General features: G+C 42.0%; 1 protein-coding gene across 1 annotated transcript in view; it reads left to right on the top strand.

The window, feature by feature from the left end:
- Positions 1-21535, top strand: part of LOC102806764 (carotenoid-cleaving dioxygenase, mitochondrial-like) — a 91698-nt gene extending 70163 nt beyond the window's left edge. Inside the window, exons 3-8 of the mRNA XM_085493091.1 lie at positions 15249-15390; positions 16486-16940; positions 17437-17551; positions 18115-18200; positions 18997-19108; positions 19452-21535. Coding sequence (XP_085349217.1) covers positions 15249-15390; positions 16486-16940; positions 17437-17551; positions 18115-18200; positions 18997-19108; positions 19452-19612 — 1071 coding nt within the window. The 3' untranslated portion in view covers positions 19613-21535. The remainder of the gene's footprint in view (positions 1-15248; positions 15391-16485; positions 16941-17436; positions 17552-18114; positions 18201-18996; positions 19109-19451) is intronic.
- The last annotated feature ends 2323 nt before the right edge of the window (positions 21536-23858 follow it).

Raw genomic sequence — 23858 nt, 5'->3', positions numbered from 1 at the left:
TTAAAGACAGGTTGCTCATACGTTATGCCTTGGGACTGCCTAAAAGTGGCCCTATAGGCAGGTGGTCTTTAAAGACAGGTTGCTCATACAGGTGGTCTTTAAAGACAGGTTGCTCATACGTTATGCATTGGGACTGCCTAAAAGTGGCCCTATAGGCAGATGGTCTTTAAAGATAGGTTGCTCATACTTTATCCCTTGGGACTGCCTAAAAGTGGCCCTATAGGCAGGTGGTCTTTAAAGATAGGTTGCTTATACTTTATGCCTTGAGACTGCCTAAAAGTGGCCCTATAGGTAGGTGGTCTTTAAAGATAGGTTGCTCATACGTTATGCCTTGGGACTGCCTAAAAGTGGCCTTACAGGCAGGTGGTCTTTAAAGATGGGTTGCTCATATGTTATGCCTTGGGACTGCCTAAAAGTGGCCCTACAGGCAGGTGGTCTTTAAAGACAGGTTGCTTATACGTTATGCCTTGGGACTGCCTAAAAGTGGCCCTATAGGCAGGTGGTCTTTAAAGACAGGTTGCTCATAAGTTTATGCCTTGGGACTGCCTAAAAGTGGCCCTACAGGCAGGTGGTCTTTAAAGATACGTTGCTCATATGTTATGCCTTGGGACTGCCTGAAAGTGGCCCTATAGGCAGGTGGTCTTTAAAGACAGGTTGCTTATACGTTATGCCTTGGGACTGCCTAAACGTGGCCCTATAGGCAGGTGGTCTTTAAAGACAGGTTGCCCATACTTTATTCCTTGGGACTGCTTAAAAGTGGCCCTATAGGCAGGTAGTCTTTAAAGACAGATTGCTCATACTTTATGCCTTGGGACTGCCTATAAGTGGCCCTATAGGCAGGTGGTCTTTAAAGATAGGTTGCTCATACTTTATCCCTTGGGACTGCCTAAAAGTGGGCCTATAGGCAGGTGGTCTTTAAAGATAGGTTGCTCATATGTTATGCCTTGGGACTGCCTAAAAGTGGTCCTATAGGCAGGTGGTCTTTAAATACAGGTTGCTCATACTTTATGCCTTGGGACTGTCTAAAATTGGCCCTATAGGTAGGTGGTCTTTAACGATAGGTTGCTCATACTTTATCTCTTGGGACTGCCTAAAAGTGGTCCTATAGGCAGGTGTCTTTAAAGATAGGTTGCTCATATGTTATGCCTTGGGACTGCCTAAAAGTGTCCCTATAGGTCGGCGGTCTTCAAAGATAGGTTGCTCATACGTTATGCCTTGGGACTGCCTAAAAGTGGTCCAAAAGGCAGGTGGTCTTTAAAGACAGGTTGCTCATACTTTATCCCTTGGGACTGCCTAAAAGTGGCCTTACAGGCAGGTGGTCTTTAAAGACAGGTTGCTCATACTTTATGCCTTGGGACTGCCTAAAAGTGGTCCTATAGGCAGGTGGTCTTTAAAGATGGGTTGCTCATACGTTATGCCTTGGGACTGCCTAAAGTGGCCCTATAGGCAGGTGGTCTTTAAAGACAGGTTGCTCATATGTTATGCCTTGGGACTGCCTAAAAGTGGCCATATAGGCAGGTGGTCTTTAAAGACAGGTTGCTCATACTTTATGCCTCGGGACTGCCTAAAAGTGGCCCTATAGGCAGGTGGTCTTTAAAGATAGGTTGCTCATATGTTATGCCTTGGGACTGCCTAAAAGTGGCCCTATAGGCAGGTGGTCTTTAAAGATAGGTGGCTCGTATGTTATGCCTTGGGACTGCCTAAAAGTGGCCCTATAGGCAGGTGGTCTTTAAAGACAGGTTGCTCATACTTTATCCCTTGGGACTGCCTAAAAGTGGGCCTATAGGCAGGTGGTCTTTAAAGATAGGTTGCTCATACAGTATGCCTTGGGACTACCTAAAAATGGCCTTGTAGGCAGGTGGTCTTTAAAGACAGGTTGCTCATACGTTATGCCTTGGGACTGCCTAAAAGTGGCCCTATAGGCAGGTGGTCTTTAAAGACAGGTTGCTCATACAGGTGGTCTTTAAAGACAGGTTGCTCATACGTTATGCATTGGGACTGCCTAAAAGTGGCCCTATAGGCAGATGGTCTTTAAAGATAGGTTGCTCATACTTTATCCCTTGGGACTGCCTAAAAGTGGCCCTATAGGCAGGTGGTCTTTAAAGATAGGTTGCTTATACTTTATGCCTTGGGACTGCCTAAAAGTGGCCCTATAAGTAGGTGGTCTTTAAAGATAGGTTGCTCATACGTTATGCCTTGGAACTGCCTAAAAGTGGCCTTACAGGCAGGTGGTCTTTAAAGATGGGTTGCTCATATGTTATGCCTTGGGACTGCCTAAAAGTGGCCCTACAGGCAGGTGGTCTTTAAAGACAGGTTGCTTATACGTTATGCCTTGGGACTGCCTAAAAGTGGCCCTATAGGCAGGTGGTCTTTAAAGACAGGTTGCTCATACGTTTATGCCTTGGGACTGCCTAAAAGTGGCCCTACAGGCAGGTGGTCTTTAAAGATACGTTGCTCATACAGTATGCCTTGGGACTACCTAAAAATGGCCCTATAGGTAGGTGGTCTTTAAAGATAGGTTGCTCATATGTTATGCCTTGGGACTGCCTAAAAGTGGCCCTATAGGCATGTGGTCTTTAAAGACAGGTTGCTCATACGTTATGCCTTGGGACTGCCTAAAAGTGGCCCTATAGGCAGGTGGTCTTTAAAGACAGGTTGCTCATACGTTATGCCTTGGGACTGCCTAAAAGTGGCCCTAGAGGCAGGTGGTCTTTAAAGACAGGTTGCTCATACTTTATGCCTTGGGACTGCCTAAAAGTGGCCCTATAGACAGGTGGTCTTTAAAGATAGGTTGCTCATACTTTATCCCTTGGGACTGCCTAAAAGTGGCCCTATAGGCAGGTGATCTTTAAAGATAGGTTGCTCATATGTTATGCCTTGGGACTGCCTAAAAGTGGCCCTAGAGGCAGGTGGTCTTTAAAGACAGGTTGCTCATATGTTATGCCTTGGGACTGCCTAAAAGTGGCCCTAGAGGCAGGTGGTCTTTAAAGACAGGTTGCTCATACTTTATGCCTTGGGACTGCCTAAAAGTGGCCCTATAGGCATGTGGTATTTAAAGACAGGTTGCTCATACGTTATGCTTTGGGACTACCTAAAAGTGGCCCTATAGGTAGGTGGTCTTTAAAGATAGGTTGCTCATACTTTATCCCTTGGGACTGCCAAAAAGTGGCCCTATAGGCAGGTGGTCTTCAAAGATAGGTTGCTTATATGTTATGCCTTGGGACTGCCTAAAAGTGGTCCAAAAGGCATGTGGTCTTTTAAGACAGGTTGCTCATACTTTATCCCTTGGGACTGCCTAAAAGTGGCCCTATAGGCAGGTGGTCTTTAAATATAGGTTGCTCATACGTTATGTCTTGGGACTGCCTAAAAGTGGCCCTATAGGCAGGTGGTCTTTAAAGACAGGTTGCTTATACTTTATGCCTTGGGACTGCCTAAAAGTGGCCCTATAGGCAGGTGGTCTTTAAAGACAGGTTGCTCATACTTTATGCCTTGGGACTGCCTAAAAGTGGCCCTATAGGCAGGTGGTCTTTAAAGACAGGTTGCTTATACTTTATGCCTTGGGATTGCCTAAAAGTGGCCCTATAGGTAGGTGGTCTTTAAAGATAGGTTGCTCATACGTTATGCCTTGGGACTGCCTAAAAGTGGCCTTACAGGCAGGTGGTCTTTAAAGATAGGTTTCTCATATGTTATGCCTTGGGACTGCCTAAAAGTGGCCCTACAGGCAGGTGGTCTTTAAAGACAGGTTGCTTATACGTTATGCCTTAGGACTGCCTAAAAGTGGCCCTATAGGCAGGTGGTCTTTAAAGATAGGTTGCTCATATGTTATGCCTTGGGACTGCCTAAAAGTGGCCCTACAGGCAGGTGGTCTTTAAAGACAGGTTGCTTATACGTTATGCCTTGGGACTGCCTAAAAGTGGCCCTATAGGCAGGTGGTCTTTAAAGATAGGTTGCTCATACAGTATGCCTTGGGACTACCTAAAAATGGCCCTATAGGCAGGTGGTCTTTAAAGACAGGTTGCTTATGCGTTATGCCTTGGGACTGCCTAAACGTGGCCCTATAGGCAGGTGGTCTTTAAAGACAGGTTGCCCATACTTTATGCCTTGGGACTGTCTAAAAGTGGCCCTATAGGCAGGTGGTCTTTAACGATAGGTTGCTCATATGTTATGCCTTTGGACTGCCTAAAAGTGGCCCTATAGGCAGGTGGTCTTTAAAGACAGGTTGCCCATACTTTATTCCTTGGGACTGCTTAAAAGTGGCCCTATAGGCATGTGGTATTTAAAGACAGGTTGCTCATACGTTATGCTTTGGGACTACCTAAAAGTGGCCCTATAGGTAGGTGGTCTTTAAAGATAGGTTGCTCATACTTTATCCCTTGGGACTGCCAAAAAGTGGCCCTATAGGCAGGTGGTCTTTAAAGATAGGTTGCTCATACAGTATGCCTTGGGACTACCTAAAAATGGCCCTATAGGCAGGTGGTCTTTAAAGACAGGTTGCTTATGCGTTATGCCTTGGGACTGCCTAAACGTGGCCCTATAGGCAGGTGGTCTTTAAAGACAGGTTGCCCATACTTTATGCCTTGGGACTGTCTAAAAGTGGCCCTATAGGCAGGTGGTCTTTAACGATAGGTTGCTCATATGTTATGCCTTTGGACTGCCTAAAAGTGGCCCTATAGGCAGGTGGTCTTTAAAGACAGGTTGCTCATACGTTATGCCTTGGGACTGCTTAAAAGTGGCCCTATAGGCATGTGGTATTTAAAGACAGGTTGCTCATACGTTATGCTTTGGGACTACCTAAAAGTGGCCCTATAGGTAGGTGGTCTTTAAAGATAGGTTGCTCATACTTTATCCCTTGGGACTGCCAAAAAGTGGCCCTATAGGCAGGTGGTCTTCAAAGATAGGTTGCTTATATGTTATGCCTTGGGACTGCCTAAAAGTGGTCCAAAAGGCATGTGGTCTTTTAAGACAGGTTGCTCATACTTTATCCCTTGGGACTGCCTAAAAGTGGCCCTATAGGCAGGTGGTCTTTAAATATAGGTTGCTCATACGTTATGTCTTGGGACTGCCTAAAAGTGGCCCTATAGGCAGGTGGTCTTTAAAGACAGGTTGCTTATACTTTATGCCTTGGGACTGCCTAAAAGTGGCCCTATAGGCAGGTGGTCTTTAAAGACAGGTTGCTCATACTTTATGCCTTGGGACTGCCTAAAAGTGGCCCTATAGGCAGGTGGTCTTTAAAGACAGGTTGCTTATACTTTATGCCTTGGGACTGCCTAAAAGTGGCCTTACAGGCAGGTGGTCTTTAAAGATATGTTTCTCATATGTTATGCCTTGGGACTGCCTAAAAGTGGCCCTACAGGCAGGTGGTCTTTAAAGACAGGTTGCTTATACGTTATGCCTTAGGACTGCCTAAAAGTGGCCCTATAGGCAGGTGGTCTTTAAAGATAGGTTGCTCATATGTTATGCCTTGGGACTGCCTAAAAGTGGCCCTACAGGCAGGTGGTCTTTAAAGACAGGTTGCTTATACGTTATGCCTTGGGACTGCCTAAAAGTGGCCCTATAGGCAGGTGGTCTTTAAAGATAGGTTGCTCATACAGTATGCCTTGGGACTACCTAAAAATGGCCCTATAGGCAGGTGGTCTTTAAAGACAGGTTGCTTATGCGTTATGCCTTGGGACTGCCTAAACGTGGCCCTATAGGCAGGTGGTCTTTAAAGACAGGTTGCCCATACTTTATGCCTTGGGACTGTCTAAAAGTGGCCCTATAGGCAGGTGGTCTTTAACGATAGGTTGCTTATATGTTATGCCTTTGGACTGCCTAAAAGTGGCCCTATAGGCAGGTGGTCTTTAAAGATTGGTTGCTCATACTTTATGCCTTGGGACTGCCTAAAAGTGGCCCTATAGGCAGGTGGTCTTTAAAGATAGGTTGCTCATACGTTATGCCTTGGGACTGCCTAAAAGTGGCCCTATAGGCAGGTGGACTTTAAATATAGGTTGCTTTTACTTTATGCCTTGGGACTGCCTAAAAGTGGCCCTATAGGTAGGTGGTCTTTAGAGATAGGTTGCTCATACGTTATGCCTTGGGACTGCCTAAAAGTGGCCCTATAGGCAGGTGGTCTTTAAAGATAGGTTGCTCATATTTTATGCCTTGGGACTGCCTAAAAGTATCCCTAGAGGCAGGTGGTCTTTAAAGGCAGGTTGCTTTTACTTTATGCCTTGGGACTGCCTAAAAGTGGCCCTATAGGTAGGTGGTCTTTAGAGATAGGTTGCTCATACGTTATGCCTTGGGACTGCCTAAAAGTGGCCCTATAGGCAGGTGGTCTTTAAAGACAGGTTGCCCATACTTTATGCCTTGTGACTGTCTAAAAGTGGCCCTATAGGCAGGTGGTCTTTAACGATAGGTTGCTCATATGTTATGCCTTTGGACTGCCTAAAAGTGGCCCTATAGGCAGGTGGTCTTTAAAGATAGGTTGCTCATACTTTATCCCTTGGGACTGCCAAAAAGTGGCCCTATAGGCAGGTGGTCTTCAAAGATAGGTTGCTTATATGTTATGCCTTGGGACTGCCTAAAAGTGGTCCAAAAGGCATGTGGTCTTTTAAGACAGGTTGCTCATACTTTATCCCTTGGGACTGCCTAAAAGTGGCCCTATAGGCAGGTGGTCTTTAAATATAGGTTGCTCATACGTTATGTCTTGGGACTGCCTAAAAGTGGCCCTATAGGCAGGTGGTCTTTAAAGACAGGTTGCTTATACTTTATGCCTTGGGACTGCCTAAAAGTGGCCCTATAGGCAGGTGGTCTTTAAAGACAGGTTGCTCATACTTTATGCCTTGGGACTGCCTAAAAGTGGCCCTATAGGCAGGTGGTCTTTAAAGACAGGTTGCTTATACTTTATGCCTTGGGATTGCCTAAAAGTGGCCCTATAGGTAGGTGGTCTTTAAAGATAGGTTGCTCATACGTTATGCCTTGGGACTGCCTAAAAGTGGCCTTACAGGCAGGTGGTCTTTAAAGATAGGTTTCTCATATGTTATGCCTTGGGACTGCCTAAAAGTGGCCCTACAGGCAGGTGGTCTTTAAAGACAGGTTGCTTATACGTTATGCCTTAGGACTGCCTAAAAGTGGCCCTATAGGCAGGTGGTCTTTAAAGATAGGTTGCTCATATGTTATGCCTTGGGACTGCCTAAAAGTGGCCCTACAGGCAGGTGGTCTTTAAAGACAGGTTGCTTATACGTTATGCCTTGGGACTGCCTAAAAGTGGCCCTATAGGCAGGTGGTCTTTAAAGATAGGTTGCTCATACAGTATGCCTTGGGACTACCTAAAAATGGCCCTATAGGCAGGTGGTCTTTAAAGACAGGTTGCTTATGCGTTATGCCTTGGGACTGCCTAAACGTGGCCCTATAGGCAGGTGGTCTTTAAAGACAGGTTGCCCATACTTTATGCCTTGGGACTGTCTAAAAGTGGCCCTATAGGCAGGTGGTCTTTAACGATAGGTTGCTCATATGTTATGCCTTTGGACTGCCTAAAAGTGGCCCTATAGGCAGGTGGTCTTTAAAGACAGGTTGCCCATACTTTATTCCTTGGGACTGCTTAAAAGTGGCCCTATAGGCATGTGGTATTTAAAGACAGGTTGCTCATACGTTATGCTTTGGGACTACCTAAAAGTGGCCCTATAGGTAGGTGGTCTTTAAAGATAGGTTGCTCATACTTTATCCCTTGGGACTGCCAAAAAGTGGCCCTATAGGCAGGTGGTCTTTAAAGATAGGTTGCTCATACAGTATGCCTTGGGACTACCTAAAAATGGCCCTATAGGCAGGTGGTCTTTAAAGACAGGTTGCTTATGCGTTATGCCTTGGGACTGCCTAAACGTGGCCCTATAGGCAGGTGGTCTTTAAAGACAGGTTGCCCATACTTTATGCCTTGGGACTGTCTAAAAGTGGCCCTATAGGCAGGTGGTCTTTAACGATAGGTTGCTCATATGTTATGCCTTTGGACTGCCTAAAAGTGGCCCTATAGGCAGGTGGTCTTTAAAGACAGGTTGCTCATACGTTATGCCTTGGGACTGCTTAAAAGTGGCCCTATAGGCATGTGGTATTTAAAGACAGGTTGCTCATACGTTATGCTTTGGGACTACCTAAAAGTGGCCCTATAGGTAGGTGGTCTTTAAAGATAGGTTGCTCATACTTTATCCCTTGGGACTGCCAAAAAGTGGCCCTATAGGCAGGTGGTCTTCAAAGATAGGTTGCTTATATGTTATGCCTTGGGACTGCCTAAAAGTGGTCCAAAAGGCATGTGGTCTTTTAAGACAGGTTGCTCATACTTTATCCCTTGGGACTGCCTAAAAGTGGCCCTATAGGCAGGTGGTCTTTAAATATAGGTTGCTCATACGTTATGTCTTGGGACTGCCTAAAAGTGGCCCTATAGGCAGGTGGTCTTTAAAGACAGGTTGCTTATACTTTATGCCTTGGGACTGCCTAAAAGTGGCCCTATAGGCAGGTGGTCTTTAAAGACAGGTTGCTCATACTTTATGCCTTGGGACTGCCTAAAAGTGGCCCTATAGGCAGGTGGTCTTTAAAGACAGGTTGCTTATACTTTATGCCTTGGGATTGCCTAAAAGTGGCCCTATAGGTAGGTGGTCTTTAAAGATAGGTTGCTCATACGTTATGCCTTGGGACTGCCTAAAAGTGGCCTTACAGGCAGGTGGTCTTTAAAGATAGGTTTCTCATATGTTATGCCTTGGGACTGCCTAAAAGTGGCCCTACAGGCAGGTGGTCTTTAAAGACAGGTTGCTTATACGTTATGCCTTAGGACTGCCTAAAAGTGGCCCTATAGGCAGGTGGTCTTTAAAGATAGGTTGCTCATATGTTATGCCTTGGGACTGCCTAAAAGTGGCCCTACAGGCAGGTGGTCTTTAAAGACAGGTTGCTTATACGTTATGCCTTGGGACTGCCTAAAAGTGGCCCTATAGGCAGGTGGTCTTTAAAGATAGGTTGCTCATACAGTATGCCTTGGGACTACCTAAAAATGGCCCTATAGGCAGGTGGTCTTTAAAGACAGGTTGCTTATGCGTTATGCCTTGGGACTGCCTAAACGTGGCCCTATAGGCAGGTGGTCTTTAAAGACAGGTTGCCCATACTTTATGCCTTGGGACTGTCTAAAAGTGGCCCTATAGGCAGGTGGTCTTTAACGATAGGTTGCTTATATGTTATGCCTTTGGACTGCCTAAAAGTGGCCCTATAGGCAGGTGGTCTTTAAAGATTGGTTGCTCATACTTTATGCCTTGGGACTGCCTAAAAGTGGCCCTATAGGCAGGTGGTCTTTAAAGATAGGTTGCTCATACGTTATGCCTTGGGACTGCCTAAAAGTGGCCCTATAGGCAGGTGGACTTTAAATATAGGTTGCTTTTACTTTATGCCTTGGGACTGCCTAAAAGTGGCCCTATAGGTAGGTGGTCTTTAGAGATAGGTTGCTCATACGTTATGCCTTGGGACTGCCTAAAAGTGGCCCTATAGGCAGGTGGTCTTTAAAGATAGGTTGCTCATATTTTATGCCTTGGGACTGCCTAAAAGTATCCCTAGAGGCAGGTGGTCTTTAAAGGCAGGTTGCTTTTACTTTATGCCTTGGGACTGCCTAAAAGTGGCCCTATAGGTAGGTGGTCTTTAGAGATAGGTTGCTCATACGTTATGCCTTGGGACTGCCTAAAAGTGGCCCTATAGGCAGGTGGTCTTTAAAGACAGGTTGCCCATACTTTATGCCTTGTGACTGTCTAAAAGTGGCCCTATAGGCAGGTGGTCTTTAACGATAGGTTGCTCATATGTTATGCCTTTGGACTGCCTAAAAGTGGCCCTATAGGCAGGTGGTCTTTAAAGACAGGTTGCTCATACGTTATGCCTTGGGACTGCTTAAAAGTGGCCCTATAGGCATGTGGTATTTAAAGACAGGTTGCTCATACGTTATGCTTTGGGACTACCTAAAAGTGGCCCTATAGGTAGGTGGTCTTTAAAGATAGGTTGCTCATACTTTATCCCTTGGGACTGCCAAAAAGTGGCCCTATAGGCAGGTGGTCTTCAAAGATAGGTTGCTTATATGTTATGCCTTGGGACTGCCTAAAAGTGGTCCAAAAGGCATGTGGTCTTTTAAGACAGGTTGCTCATACTTTATCCCTTGGGACTGCCTAAAAGTGGCCCTATAGGCAGGTGGTCTTTAAATATAGGTTGCTCATACGTTATGTCTTGGGACTGCCTAAAAGTGGCCCTATAGGCAGGTGGTCTTTAAAGACAGGTTGCTTATACTTTATGCCTTGGGACTGCCTAAAAGTGGCCCTATAGGCAGGTGGTCTTTAAAGACAGGTTGCTCATACTTTATGCCTTGGGACTGCCTAAAAGTGGCCCTATAGGCAGGTGGTCTTTAAAGACAGGTTGCTTATACTTTATGCCTTGGGATTGCCTAAAAGTGGCCCTATAGGTAGGTGGTCTTTAAAGATAGGTTGCTCATACGTTATGCCTTGGGACTGCCTAAAAGTGGCCTTACAGGCAGGTGGTCTTTAAAGATAGGTTTCTCATATGTTATGCCTTGGGACTGCCTAAAAGTGGCCCTACAGGCAGGTGGTCTTTAAAGACAGGTTGCTTATACGTTATGCCTTAGGACTGCCTAAAAGTGGCCCTATAGGCAGGTGGTCTTTAAAGATAGGTTGCTCATATGTTATGCCTTGGGACTGCCTAAAAGTGGCCCTACAGGCAGGTGGTCTTTAAAGACAGGTTGCTTATACGTTATGCCTTGGGACTGCCTAAAAGTGGCCCTATAGGCAGGTGGTCTTTAAAGATAGGTTGCTCATACAGTATGCCTTGGGACTACCTAAAAATGGCCCTATAGGCAGGTGGTCTTTAAAGACAGGTTGCTTATGCGTTATGCCTTGGGACTGCCTAAACGTGGCCCTATAGGCAGGTGGTCTTTAAAGACAGGTTGCCCATACTTTATGCCTTGGGACTGTCTATAAGTGGCCCTATAGGCAGGTGGTCTTTAACGATAGGTTGCTTATATGTTATGCCTTTGGACTGCCTAAAAGTGGCCCTATAGGCAGGTGGTCTTTAAAGATTGGTTGCTCATACTTTATGCCTTGGGACTGCCTAAAAGTGGCCCTATAGGCAGGTGGTCTTTAAAGATAGGTTGCTCATACGTTATGCCTTGGGACTGCCTAAAAGTGGCCCTATAGGCAGGTGGACTTTAAATATAGGTTGCTTTTACTTTATGCCTTGGGACTGCCTAAAAGTGGCCCTATAGGTAGGTGGTCTTTAGAGATAGGTTGCTCATACGTTATGCCTTGGGACTGCCTAAAAGTGGCCCTATAGGCAGGTGGTCTTTAAAGATAGGTTGCTCATATTTTATGCCTTGGGACTGCCTAAAAGTATCCCTAGAGGCAGGTGGTCTTTAAAGGCAGGTTGCTTTTACTTTATGCCTTGGGACTGCCTAAAAGTGGCCCTATAGGTAGGTGGTCTTTAGAGATAGGTTGCTCATACGTTATGCCTTGGGACTGCCTAAAAGTGGCCCTATAGGCAGGTGGTCTTTAAAGATAGGTTGCTCATATGTTATGCCTTGGGACTGCCTAAAAGTATCCCTAGAGGCAGGTGGTCTTTAAAGGCAGGTTGCTCATACGTTATGCCTTGGGACTACCTAAAAGTGGTCCTATAGGCAGGTTGTCTTTAAAGACAGGTTGCTCATACTTTATGCCTTGGGACTGCCTAAAAGTGGCCCTATAGGCAGGTGGTCTTTAAAGATAGGTTGCTCATATGTTATGCCTTGGGACTGCCTAAAAGTGGCCCTATAGGCAGGTGGTCTTTAAAGACAGGTTGCTCATACTTTATGCCTTGGGACTGCCTAAAAGTGGCCCTATAGGCAGGTGGTCTTTAAATATAGGTTGCTCATACGTTATGCCTTGGGACTGCCTAAAAGTGGCCCTATAGGCAGGTGGTTTTTAAAGACAGGTTGCTTATACTTTATGCCTTGGGACTGCCTAAAAGTGGCCCTATAGGTAGGTGGTCTTTAAAGATAGGTTGCTCATATGTTATGCCTTGGGACTGCCTAAAAGTGGCCCTATAGGCAGGTGGTCTTTAACGATAGGTTGCTCATATGTTATGCCTTTGGACTGCCTAAAAGTGGCCCTATAGGCAGGTGGTCTTTAAAGATAGGTTGCTCATACTTTATGCCTTGGGACTGCCTAAAAGTGGCCCTATAGGCAGGTGGTCTTTAAAGATAGGTTGCTCATACGTTATGCCTTGGGACTGCCTAAAAGTGGCCCTATAGGCAGGTGGTCTTTAAATATAGGTTGCTTTTACTTTATGCCTTGGGACTGCCTAAAAGTGGCCCTATAGGTAGGTGGTCTTTAGAGATAGGTTGCTCATACGTTATGCCTTGGGACTGCCTAAAAGTGGCCCTATAGGCAGGTGGTCTTTAAAGATAGGTTGCTCATATGTTATGCCTTGGGACTGCCTAAAAGTATCCCTAGAGGCAGGTGGTCTTTAAAGGCAGGTTGCTTTTACTTTATGCCTTGGGACTGCCTAAAAGTGGCCCTATAGGTAGGTGGTCTTTAGAGATAGGTTGCTCATACGTTATGTTTTGGGACTGCCTAAAAGTGGCCCTATAGGCAGGTGGTCTTTAAAGATAGGTTGCTCATATGTTATGCCTTGGGACTGCCTAAAAGTATCCCTAAAGGCAGGTGGTCTTTAAAGGCAGGTTGCTCATACGTTATGCCTTGGGACTACCTAAAAGTGGTCCTATAGGCAGGTTGTCTTTAAAGACAGGTTGCTCATACTTTATGCCTTGGGACTGCCTAAAAGTGGCCCTATAGGCAGGTGGTCTTTAAATATAGGTTGCTCATACGTTATGCCTTGGGACTGCCTAAAAGTGGCCCTATAGGCAGGTGGTTTTTAAAGACAGGTTGCTTATACTTTATGCCTTGGGACTGCCTAAAAGTGGCCCTATAGGTAGGTGGTCTTTAAAGATAGGTTGCTCATATGTTATGCCTTGGGACTGCCTAAAAGTGGCCCTATAGGCAGGTGGTCTTTAACGATAGGTTGCTCATATGTTATGCCTTTGGACTGCCTAAAAGTGGCCCTATAGGCAGGTGGTCTTTAAAGATAGGTTGCTCATACTTTATGCCTTGGGACTGCCTAAAAGTGGCCCTATAGGCAGGTGGTCTTTAAAGATAGGTTGCTCATACGTTATGCCTTGGGACTGCCTAAAAGTGGCCCTATAGGCAGGTGGTCTTTAAATATAGGTTGCTTTTACTTTATGCCTTGGGACTGCCTAAAAGTGGCCCTATAGGTAGGTGGTCTTTAGAGATAGGTTGCTCATACGTTATGCCTTGGGACTGCCTAAAAGTGGCCCTATAGGCAGGTGGTCTTTAAAGATAGGTTGCTCATATGTTATGCCTTGGGACTGCCTAAAAGTATCCCTAGAGGCAGGTGGTCTTTAAAGGCAGGTTGCTTTTACTTTATGCCTTGGGACTGCCTAAAAGTGGCCCTATAGGTAGGTGGTCTTTAGAGATAGGTTGCTCATACGTTATGCCTTGGGACTGCCTAAAAGTGGCCCTATAGGCAGGTGGTCTTTAAAGATAGGTTGCTCATATGTTATGCCTTGGGACTGCCTAAAAGTATCCCTAAAGGCAGGTGGTCTTTAAAGGCAGGTTGCTCATACGTTATGCCTTGGGACTACCTAAAAGTGGTCCTATAGGCAGGTTGTCTTTAAAGACAGGTTGCTCATACTTTATGCCTTGGGACTGCCTAAAAGTGGCCCTATAGGCAGGTGGTCTTTAAAGATAGGTTGCTCATATGTTATGCCTTGGGACTGCCTAAAAGTGGCCCTATAGGCAGGTGGTCTTTAAAGACAGGATGCTCATATGTTATGCCTTGGGACTGCCTAAAAGTGGCCCTATAGGCAGGTGGTCTTTAAAGACAGGTTGCTCATACTTTATGCCTTGGGACTGCCTAAAAGTGGCCCTATAGGCAGGTGGTCTTTAAAGATAGGTTGCTCATACGTTATGCCTTGGGACTGCCTAAAAGTGGCCCTATAGGCAGGTGGTTTTTAAAGACAGGTTGCTTATACTTTATGCCTTGGGACTGCCTAAAAGTGGCCCTATAGGTAGGTGGTCTTTAAAGATAGGTTGCTCATATGTTTTGCCTTGGGACTGCCTAAAAGTGGCCCTATAGGCAGGTGGTCTTTGAAGACAGGATGCTCATACGTTATGCCTTGGGACTGCCTAAACGTGGTCCTATAGGCAGGTTGTCTTTAAAGACAGGTTGCTCATATGTTATGCCTTGGGACTGCCTAAAAGTGGCCCTATAGTCAGGTGGTCTTTAAAGACAGGTTGCTCATACTTTATGCCTTGGGACTGCCTAAAAGTGGCCCTATAGGCAGGTGGTCTTTAAAGACAGGTTGCTCATAAGTTATGCCTTGGGACTACCTAAAAGTGGCCCTATAGGCAGGTGGTCTTTAAAGATAGGTTGCTCATGTGTTATGCCTTGGGACTGTCTAAAAGTGGCCCTATAGGCAGGTGGTCTTTAAAGATAGGTTGCTCATACGTTATGCCTTGGGACTGCCTAAACATGGTCCTATAGACAGGTTGTCTTTAAAGACAGGTTGCTCATATGTTATGGCTTGGGACTGCCTAAAAGTGGCCCTATAGGCAGGTGGTCTTTAAAGACAGGTTGCTCATACTTTATGCCTTGGGACTGCCTAAAAGTGGCCCTATAGGCAGGTGGTCTTTAAAGACAGGTTGCTCATAAGTTATGCCTTGGGACTACCTAAAAGTGGCCCTATAGGCAGGTGGTCTTTAAAGACAGGTTGCTCATAAGTTATGCCTTGGGACTACATAAAAGTGGCTCTATAGGCAGGTGGTCTTTAAAGACAGGTTACTCATATGTTATGCCTTGGGACTGCCTAAAAGTGGCCCTATAGGCAGATGGGCTTTAAAGACAGGTTGCTCATAAGTTATGCCTTGGGACTGCCTAAAAGTGGCCCTATAGGCAGGTGGTCTTTAAAGATAGGTTGCTCATACTTTATGCCTTGGGACTGCCTAAAAGTGGCCCTATAGGCAGGTGGTCTTTATATAGAGCTGGTCACTATAAGCAGGTGGTCTTTGTATAGATTTGGTTACTATAAGCAGGTGGTCTTTATTTAGAGGTTGCCACTAACAAAAAGTTGACTGTACATATGTGTTCCTATTTTTAAATGTGTAAATGAATAATTACTTTCCTATGTACAGGTTAATTACAGTAATGTGCTGGCAGTGAATGGTGCAACTGCTCATGCCTTATATGATAGTGATGGTACAGTGTACAATATGGGAACTAAATATGGTCTATACAGTTCTTATAACATTATTAAAGTACCGCCCCCTGATAAAGGTGAGAATAAACAAAGCTATAATTCAATTATGTTTTACTGCATCTTTAGAAATAACATTTCTATCAGTATATGACAATAAAGTGTAAATATGTTGTCTACAGTTGTACTCATTTGGTAAGTAAATTTCTATTTTGTTTTTTCATTTATATGTAATATATATAAGCAGGTGGTCTTTGTATAGTAGTGGTCACTCTAAACAGGTGGTCTTTATATAGAGGTGACCAATTTAAGCAGGTGTTCCTTATATAGAGGTGGTCACTATAAACAGGTGGTCTTTATATAGAAGAGGTCACAATGAGCAGGTGGTTTTTTTAATAGAGTTGGTCACTATAGGCAGGTGGTCTTTATACAGAGGTGGTCACTTTAAGCAGGTGGTCTTTATATAGCGGTGGCCACTATAAACAGGTGGTCTTTATACAGAGGTGGTCACTTTAAGCAAGTGGTCCTTATATAGAGGTCACAATGAGCAGGTGGTCTTTATATAGAGGTGGCCGCTATAAACAGGTGGTCTTTATACAGAGGTGGTCACTTTAAGCAAGTGGTTCTTATATAGAGGAGGTCACAATGAGCAGGTGGTCTTTATATAGAGGTGGCCACTATAAACAGGTGGTCTTTATACAGAGGTGGTCACTTTAAGCAAGTGGTCCTTATATAGAGGAGGTCACAATGAGCAGGTGGTCTTTATATAGAGGTGGCCACTATAAACAGGTGGTCTTTATACAGAGGTGGTGACTTTAAGCAGGTGGTCTTTATATAGAGGAGGTCACAATGAGCAGGTGGTCTTTATATAGAAATGGCCACTATAAACAGGTGGTCTTTATACAGAGGTGGTCACTTTAAGCAGGTGGTCTTTATATAGAGGAGGTCACAATGAGCAGGTGGTCTTTATATAGAGGTGGCCACTATAAATAGGTGGTCTTTGTAGAGCAGTGGTCACTCTAGGCAGGTTGTCACTCTAGACAGATGTTCTTTATAAAAAGGAGGTTACAATAAGCAGGTGGTCTTTATATAGAGTTGATCACTTTAATCAGGTGGTCTTTATATAGAGCTAGTCACTAACCAATGTTTGACTTACACAATTTGTTTATCTGTAGGTGTGCAAGACAATCCACTGCAAAAAGCATCCATTGTTTGTACTATACCAATGTCTAACAAGCATCCCTCATATTATCATAGTTTTGGAATGACAGACAACTACTTCATATATGTAGAGCAACCACTTATTTTAAATATCTGGAAGCTAGTCATAATGAAGATCATGGGATATACGTTTGCGGACTGCATGGAGTTCCACAAAGACTGGCCAACACGTATTCATCTGTGTAATCGGGAAACCAGTCAGCTAACTGAGATCAAATACATAGCAGATGCACTATTTCTATTTCATCACGTTAATGCATATGAAGATAACGGCCACATGGTTATTGATATATTTGCATATGAAGATGACCTGATCATGAAAAGAATGTACATGAAAGTAGCACAAGATGGCCACGATCTGCCTCTCTCCCGGCCATATCGATTTGTTTTACCATTATATATACCAAAGGTACAATTTATTTTTATATCTTGATAACATTATTATATATGTAGCATGGTAAGGAATGGAATTTATCCCTCTTTAAAACTCTGCATAAAGATGTTCAAAAGTGTTACAGATACGTTTAATGTCTTTCTTATTTGGAAAATGTGCTTCATGTGTACATTTGAACACTTAGATTACTGTGAGTTTAGTATATGTACTTTTTAACTGAATGCTTTTGTTTGACTCGCATATAACACTCTTGGAGATCTAATTCTCAGATAGAAAATATTGTAATCTGCTTATTTTTGCTTTTAGAAACTGTCATGATTTTATGTTTTTATTGCATCCTTAAAGATAAAAATTCATGAAAATTTAAAATTTGAATGGAAATAACCAATACAGTTTCCAAGTATGTTTGTTTTATTGCATAGTTATTAGATGTTATGGCAACCATGTTTGTTGTATTGTGTAATTGTCAGATGTTATGTGATATACTGAACATGTCTTCTAATGTCTGCAGAATACTAAGGTTGGAGTCAACTTCGTTACATTGGACAATTGTCAAGCTACAGCCATGCTACGTGAGGATGGTAGTGTCTATTGTCACCATGAACTGCTCTTTGATCCAAACATAAGTAAGTTACAATGCGGATAGACTTATGGCTGCACACACATGCAGAAAACCATGACTCCTAAAGGTCAGGGTATGTAGTAGACACCAACAATTATTATTATGATTATGAAAATGTAGAAAAACATTTCACACTAGACTGTAAGTTACTCTGTGTACACAATGTATTGTTGCTGGTACACGCCTAACACAACACACAAAGTGCTTCTTTTTTTCATTTATTTCATTACTGTTCAGCAGCCTCTGTTTTTGAATTGATTAAACATGTGAAATTCCTGCACCATCATATCTTTTAGACAAAAAAAAAATACTTCACCACTCTATTTTTGAAATACAATTCAACCAGAAATATATTTACAAGGCCTTGGCATGCAAACCCTAGAGACATCAGTATTTATCAGTCTCAGCACAAAAATAAATTATGTGCATGATAAACTTGAATATTTGACTCACTAAAAAGCTTGTTGTCATTAAATTTGCGTGCAGTGATCATTATAATAAGAACAATTACCTCATTCTATTGCAGTAAAAAAATCCTTATTATAACAAAATAATTGTTAATTTCAGTTGCAGAATTTCCAAGAATAAATTATGATGACTGTAACGGTAAAAAGTACAGATATTTTTATAGTTCGGGACGTGATCTAATGCAGGTAGGTCAATCCTATAATATATATATACATACATACATACAGCAGATACAAGTAAAAAATACATTTAACAAATCCAATTGAAATTTGAAATCAATAACTAAACAACTAAATTAAAATTGTTTAACTGACATTGTTTCACCCATATCTGTGAGTTTGACATTTCATCACTAGGGTGTATTCGTGAAATATTTATGTCATTAAATATATGTACTATACAATAAATGTAGTATAATCTCGGAGCGTTACTTTAAATAAAATAAAATATGTGAAAAATTGTCATTTTATTATCCATGTTCACAAATTTGTTCATATTGAACGTCTTCATGAATAATTACAGTGGGCGTGACCAAGATTCATACAGGAAGTTATTAAACTCCCTAGGAAAGTCCTTGTAAACATTGCAAAATAGCAAGAATTTTCTTATTGGCGCTATTAAATAATCTAATGTTGTGAAAACAATTTGCTACATTTTGTGACAATCTTACTTCCCTTGACACCACTTGATTTTGGACTGATTAACTTTTGTTACATACTGAAACTAAGTTATTGTCTGTTTTCATATTGTTGTGACTCTACAAAGGAATTTGTAAATTATTTGTGGTCGCCTCAACCATCTGGGGGAAGTTGATGGGGTTATTGCAATATTGATAAGGATTTTTTCCCAGGGAAGTTGAAAATTACCCATACGAATCTTGTTAGCACTTGCTGTAATGGGATGCCTTGGTGTCATTTGTAACTAGCGCTATTCAGTTTTTCGATGGGTGTCAAGCACTTTATTGATTTTTTGTCTTACCAGCTTTTGAAATATGATCTAGAGAAAAGAACAATAAAGGCATGGAAGGAAGATGATATGTTTGGATCAGAGCCGGTATTTATTGCCAAACCTGGTGCTACAAAGGAAGATGAAGGTAGGTTATACTTGTATATGATAACCTTTTGTATAAACATGTGATATAATTTAACTTAATTTGACCCACATGTATGACCTGAGTGATATTGGACTAAAATATGAACATGTTCCTTGTTATTGGGTTCATATCAGCTTGAGCTTGATGTATGATACCTTGCATTATGGGTACTAATAACACAGTCTGTGTCTAAAGGCACTGAAACATCATAGGTGTGAATTGTTTTATTTACCTACAACAAAAGAAATTTGGTCAGCACAGTCTAAAGAGTAAATGATTTGATCTATGTCCCAAGTGTTAAGGTACATAAAAATGTGATGTATTGTTCATATTACATTAACAGGTGTAGTCATTTCATCTGTACTGTCAGGTGATGAAAAGAAGTCATCATTTTTACTAATACTTGATGGAGAGTCTTTTGAAGAAATTGGAAGAGCTGTGACACCTGCTCATGTGCAGAACTCATTTGGTGGGCATGGATTGTTTGATTTCACTATAAACTAGCTTCTAACAGCAGTAAGAATACCACCATTGTGATTTGCTGTTTGCATATAATATATATTATATTATTATATATTTGCAGTGGAATTTTAGAAAATATTAGTTCATAAAAATAAGCATATGCAGTTGTTCAGTACTGGATTTTAAAAATATATTAAATCATATTGGTACAGTAGTACTTCGAATAATAATTAAATAACTACATTTAGTTAAAAAGCACTTTATATTCTATGATGAATATATCCAGGTTGATTTCCTTCTTCTGATTTGCTATACACCCCTAAAAATACTTACCCCCGGTAATAATTGTTTAACCATATTGCAGTATTAGGGGATTTGATGCCATACTGTAATGTATTACAATGTGTTATGGGAGACACATTTCCATCAAATATAATGGTCAAAACACTTATTGGAAATCACTGATTACATTTTTAGCTCCGCTGCCGACTTTGTCGAGCAGAGCTTATCATCTGAGTGATTGTCCGGCTTATCATCTGAGTGATTGTCCGACGGCGTCCATCGTCGTCCATGTCAATGTTTTACTTTTTCGACTTCTTCTTGAAAACTACAAGCCTGAATGCTTTTATACTTGGTGTACCTTAGGTAGACCTCTCTTAGATTTGTTGATTTCATGATGATATCTTCAATTCTCTAATTTTGGTGAATATTTTTGTAATATTTGGTAAAAGTGATATTTTCGACTTCTTGTTAAAAACCACAATTCTTATTGCTTTGATATTACATATATTGGATCCATCTCAGATTTGTTCATATCATGATGATATCTTCAATTCTGCAATTTTAGTGAATATTTTTGTAATTTTTGATAAAAAGTGATATATTGACTTTTTGTCAACAAGTCTGATTGCTTTGATACTATACATATTGTTCATTTTAATGATATCTTCAGTTCTTTAATTGAAATGTGCATTGCTAACAGCGGAGCTATCGCAGCCGACAGGCTGCTTGTTTCTAGATTTAAAAACTATATGCAAATCCATGCAATTGAACACACACTGTATGCTGTATGGAATTCATTATTGTTACAAATTGTTGTGAATTACATTGATAAAAACTTATACTATATCATCTGTTAATGATGTAATAAAATGGTGTTTCAAAAATTGTATTTCTAGAAGTTAAGTTCTATCTACATACATATATATTCAATGTTATGTTTTAATTAATTTGTCACCAAATCCAATGGTGATCATTTTTAAATCAAATTGTCTGTAAGGCTGATGGTGATATATTAGACAATCTATTTACAAACATCAATGATGTTGGGATTTTAATCAGATTGAATTACTATGCTCAAGGGCATCACAGAACATTCAATGTTGCTAAGACATACACCACTGTACCATGTAATCCTATGGGCTCTGCATGCAAGCTGCTGTGGAACACTGGTCGAAGAGCCGATGAAAAAAGCTAACTCAAGAAAAACATCACAAACAACTATGAGACAATCCACAACCAATTTTATACATGTTGCACATGTTTGGGAAATGGTTTGAGAGTTTTCAACCATTGTTTTTCACTGGTTGTGGTTGCCAGGCAGGGAAAATGTCTGGATGTCCGTCCTGAGACAACCTGCCTTTCTTATCATTTATATTGTGGGACTACATTGTATTTGTTACTATTGATATGCAGGTGTTTTAACGAATGTATGAGTTGTTTTCTCTACCAAAAATTGGGAAATGTGTACATTATCATATTGTCTACTACGAGAAATTTTTATTTGTATCGATACTTTTGAAAAGCAATATTCTTGTATTTTTTTGGTTTTACGATAGAATGAATTTTATCTCCTCAAATTATCAATGGTTTGATTTAAAATATATATGTATGACACTTAAAATTGTTTTGAAATTGTACTTTAAGAAACACATTTTAAATTAAATAGCTTGCAGCATCACTGAGCTTATGTGTGTTACGTTTAATACTGACCCAACAACCAACTAGATGTTCATTTACCATTGATACATAAACGCAGAAAAAGTTCTACTTGTCATTTTCTATTCATCCAGATATTATTTTTGAGATTGAAAAAGTTAGTGAGCCACCCAACTAAGGATGACATTGAGAAAATTATTAAAGTTCACTGTCCACCCAACTATGGATGAGATTTAAAAAGTTAGTAAAGTTGGGTAGTCATCCAACTATGGATGAGATTGAGAAAGTTAGTAAAGTTTGCTGGCCACACAACTGTGGATGAGATTAGGCAAAGTACGACAAAGCAGTGGCAAAATACTGCAAAGTACGGCAAAGTTGTGGCAAAGTACGGCAAAGTAGTGGCAAAGTACGGTAAAGTAGTGCAAAGTACGGCGAAGTAGTGGCAAAGTAGTGACAAAGTACGGCAAAGTAGTGGCAAAGTGGTGGCAAAGAAGTGGTGGCAAAGAAGTGGCAAAGTACGGCAAAGTAGTGATAAAGTACGGCAAAGTAGTGGCAAAGTACTAAAAAATAGTGGCAACGTAGTGGCAAAGTACGGCAAAGTAGTGGCAAAGTACCACAAAGTTGTGGCAAAGTAGTGGCAAAGTACGGCAAAGTAGTGGCAAAGTAAGGCAAACGAGTGGCAAAGTAAGGCAAAGTAGTTGCAAAATGCGGCAAAGTAGTGGCAAAGTACTGCAAAGGTAAAGTATGGCAAAGTAGTGGCAAAGTACTGCAAATTAGTGGCAAAGTACGGCAAAGTAGTGGCAAAGTAATGCAAAGTAGTGGCAAAGTACCACAAAGTAGTGGCAAAGTACTGCAAAGCAGTGGCAACGTAGCGCAAAGCAGTGGCAACGTAGCGCAAAGTACGGCAAAGTACGGAAAAGTAGGGGCAAAGTACTGCAAAGTACGGCAAAGTTGTGACAAAGTACGGCAAAGTAGTGGCAAAGTACGGCAAAGTGGTGGAAAAGTACGGCAAAGTAGTGCAAAGTACGGCAAAGTAGGGGCAACGTACTGCAAAGTAGTGGCAACCAACTAGATGTTCATTTACCATTGATACATAAACGCAGAAAAAGTTCTACTTGTCATTTTCTATTCATCCAGATACTATTTTTGAGATTGAAAAAGTTAGTGAGCCACCCAACTAAGGATGAGATTGAGAAAATTATTAAAGTTCGCTGTCCACCCAACTATGGATGAGATTTAAAAAGTTAGTAAAGTTGGGTAGTCATCCAACTATGGATGAGATTGAGAAAGTTAGTAAAGTTTGCTGGCCACACAACTATGGATGAGATTTAGAAAAGTACGACAAAGCAGTGGCAAAATACTTCAAAGTACGGCAAAGTTGTGGCAAAGTACAGCAACGTAGTGGCAAAGTACGGCAAAGTAGTGGCAAAGTACGGCAAAGTAGTGGCAAAGTACGGCAAAGTAGTGGCAAAGTACTGCAAAGGTAAAATACAGCAAAGTAGTGGCAAAGTACGGCAAAGTGGTGGCAAAGTACGGCAAAGTAGTGGCAAAGTAATGCAACGTAGTGGCAAAGTACGGCAAAGTAGTGGCAAAGTACTGCAACGTAGTGGCAAATTACCACAAAGTACGGCAAAGTAGTGGGAAAGTACTGCAAAGTGGTGGCGAACAACTGCAAAGTAGTGGCAAAGTACGGCAAAGTAGTGGCAAAGTAATGCAAAGTAGGGGCAAAGTAGTAGCAAAGTACGGCAAAGTAGTGGCAAAGTACGGCAAAGTAGTGGCAAAGTAATACAAAGTAGGAGCAAAGTAGTGGCAAAGTACTGCAAAGTACGGCAAAGTAGTGCAAAGTACGGCAAAGTAGTAGCAAACTACTGCAAAGTACTGAAAAGTACCACAAAGTAGTGGAAAAGTACGGCAAAGTAGTGGCAAAGTACGGCAAAGTAGTGGCAAAGTGCGGCAAAGTAGCGCAAAGTACGGCAAAGTAGTGGCAAAGTACGGAAAAGTAAGGGCAAAGTACTGCAAAGTACGGCAAAGCTGTGACAAAGTACGGCAAAGTAGTGGGAAAGTACGGCAAAGTAGTGCAAAGTACGGCAAAGTAGTGGGAAAGTACGGAAAAGTAGAGGCAAAGTACTGCAAAGTAGTGGCAACCAACTAGATGTTCATTTACCATTGATACATAAACGCAGAAAAAGTTCTACTTGTCATTTTCTATTCATCCAGATACTATTTTTGAGATTGAAAAAGTTAGTGAGCCAACCAACTAAGGATGAGATTGAGAAAATTATTAAAGTTCGCTGTCCTCCCAACTATGGATGAGATTTAAAAAGTTAGCAAAGTTGGGTAGTCATCCAAC

This window comes from Saccoglossus kowalevskii, chromosome 18, assembly GCF_978046115.1.
Source record: "Saccoglossus kowalevskii chromosome 18, keSacKowa6.1, whole genome shotgun sequence".
Classification (NCBI taxonomy): Eukaryota; Metazoa; Hemichordata; class Enteropneusta; family Harrimaniidae; genus Saccoglossus; species Saccoglossus kowalevskii.
Note: the sequence above shows the minus strand (reverse complement) of the source record. Positions and strands in the feature narration are given on the sequence as shown.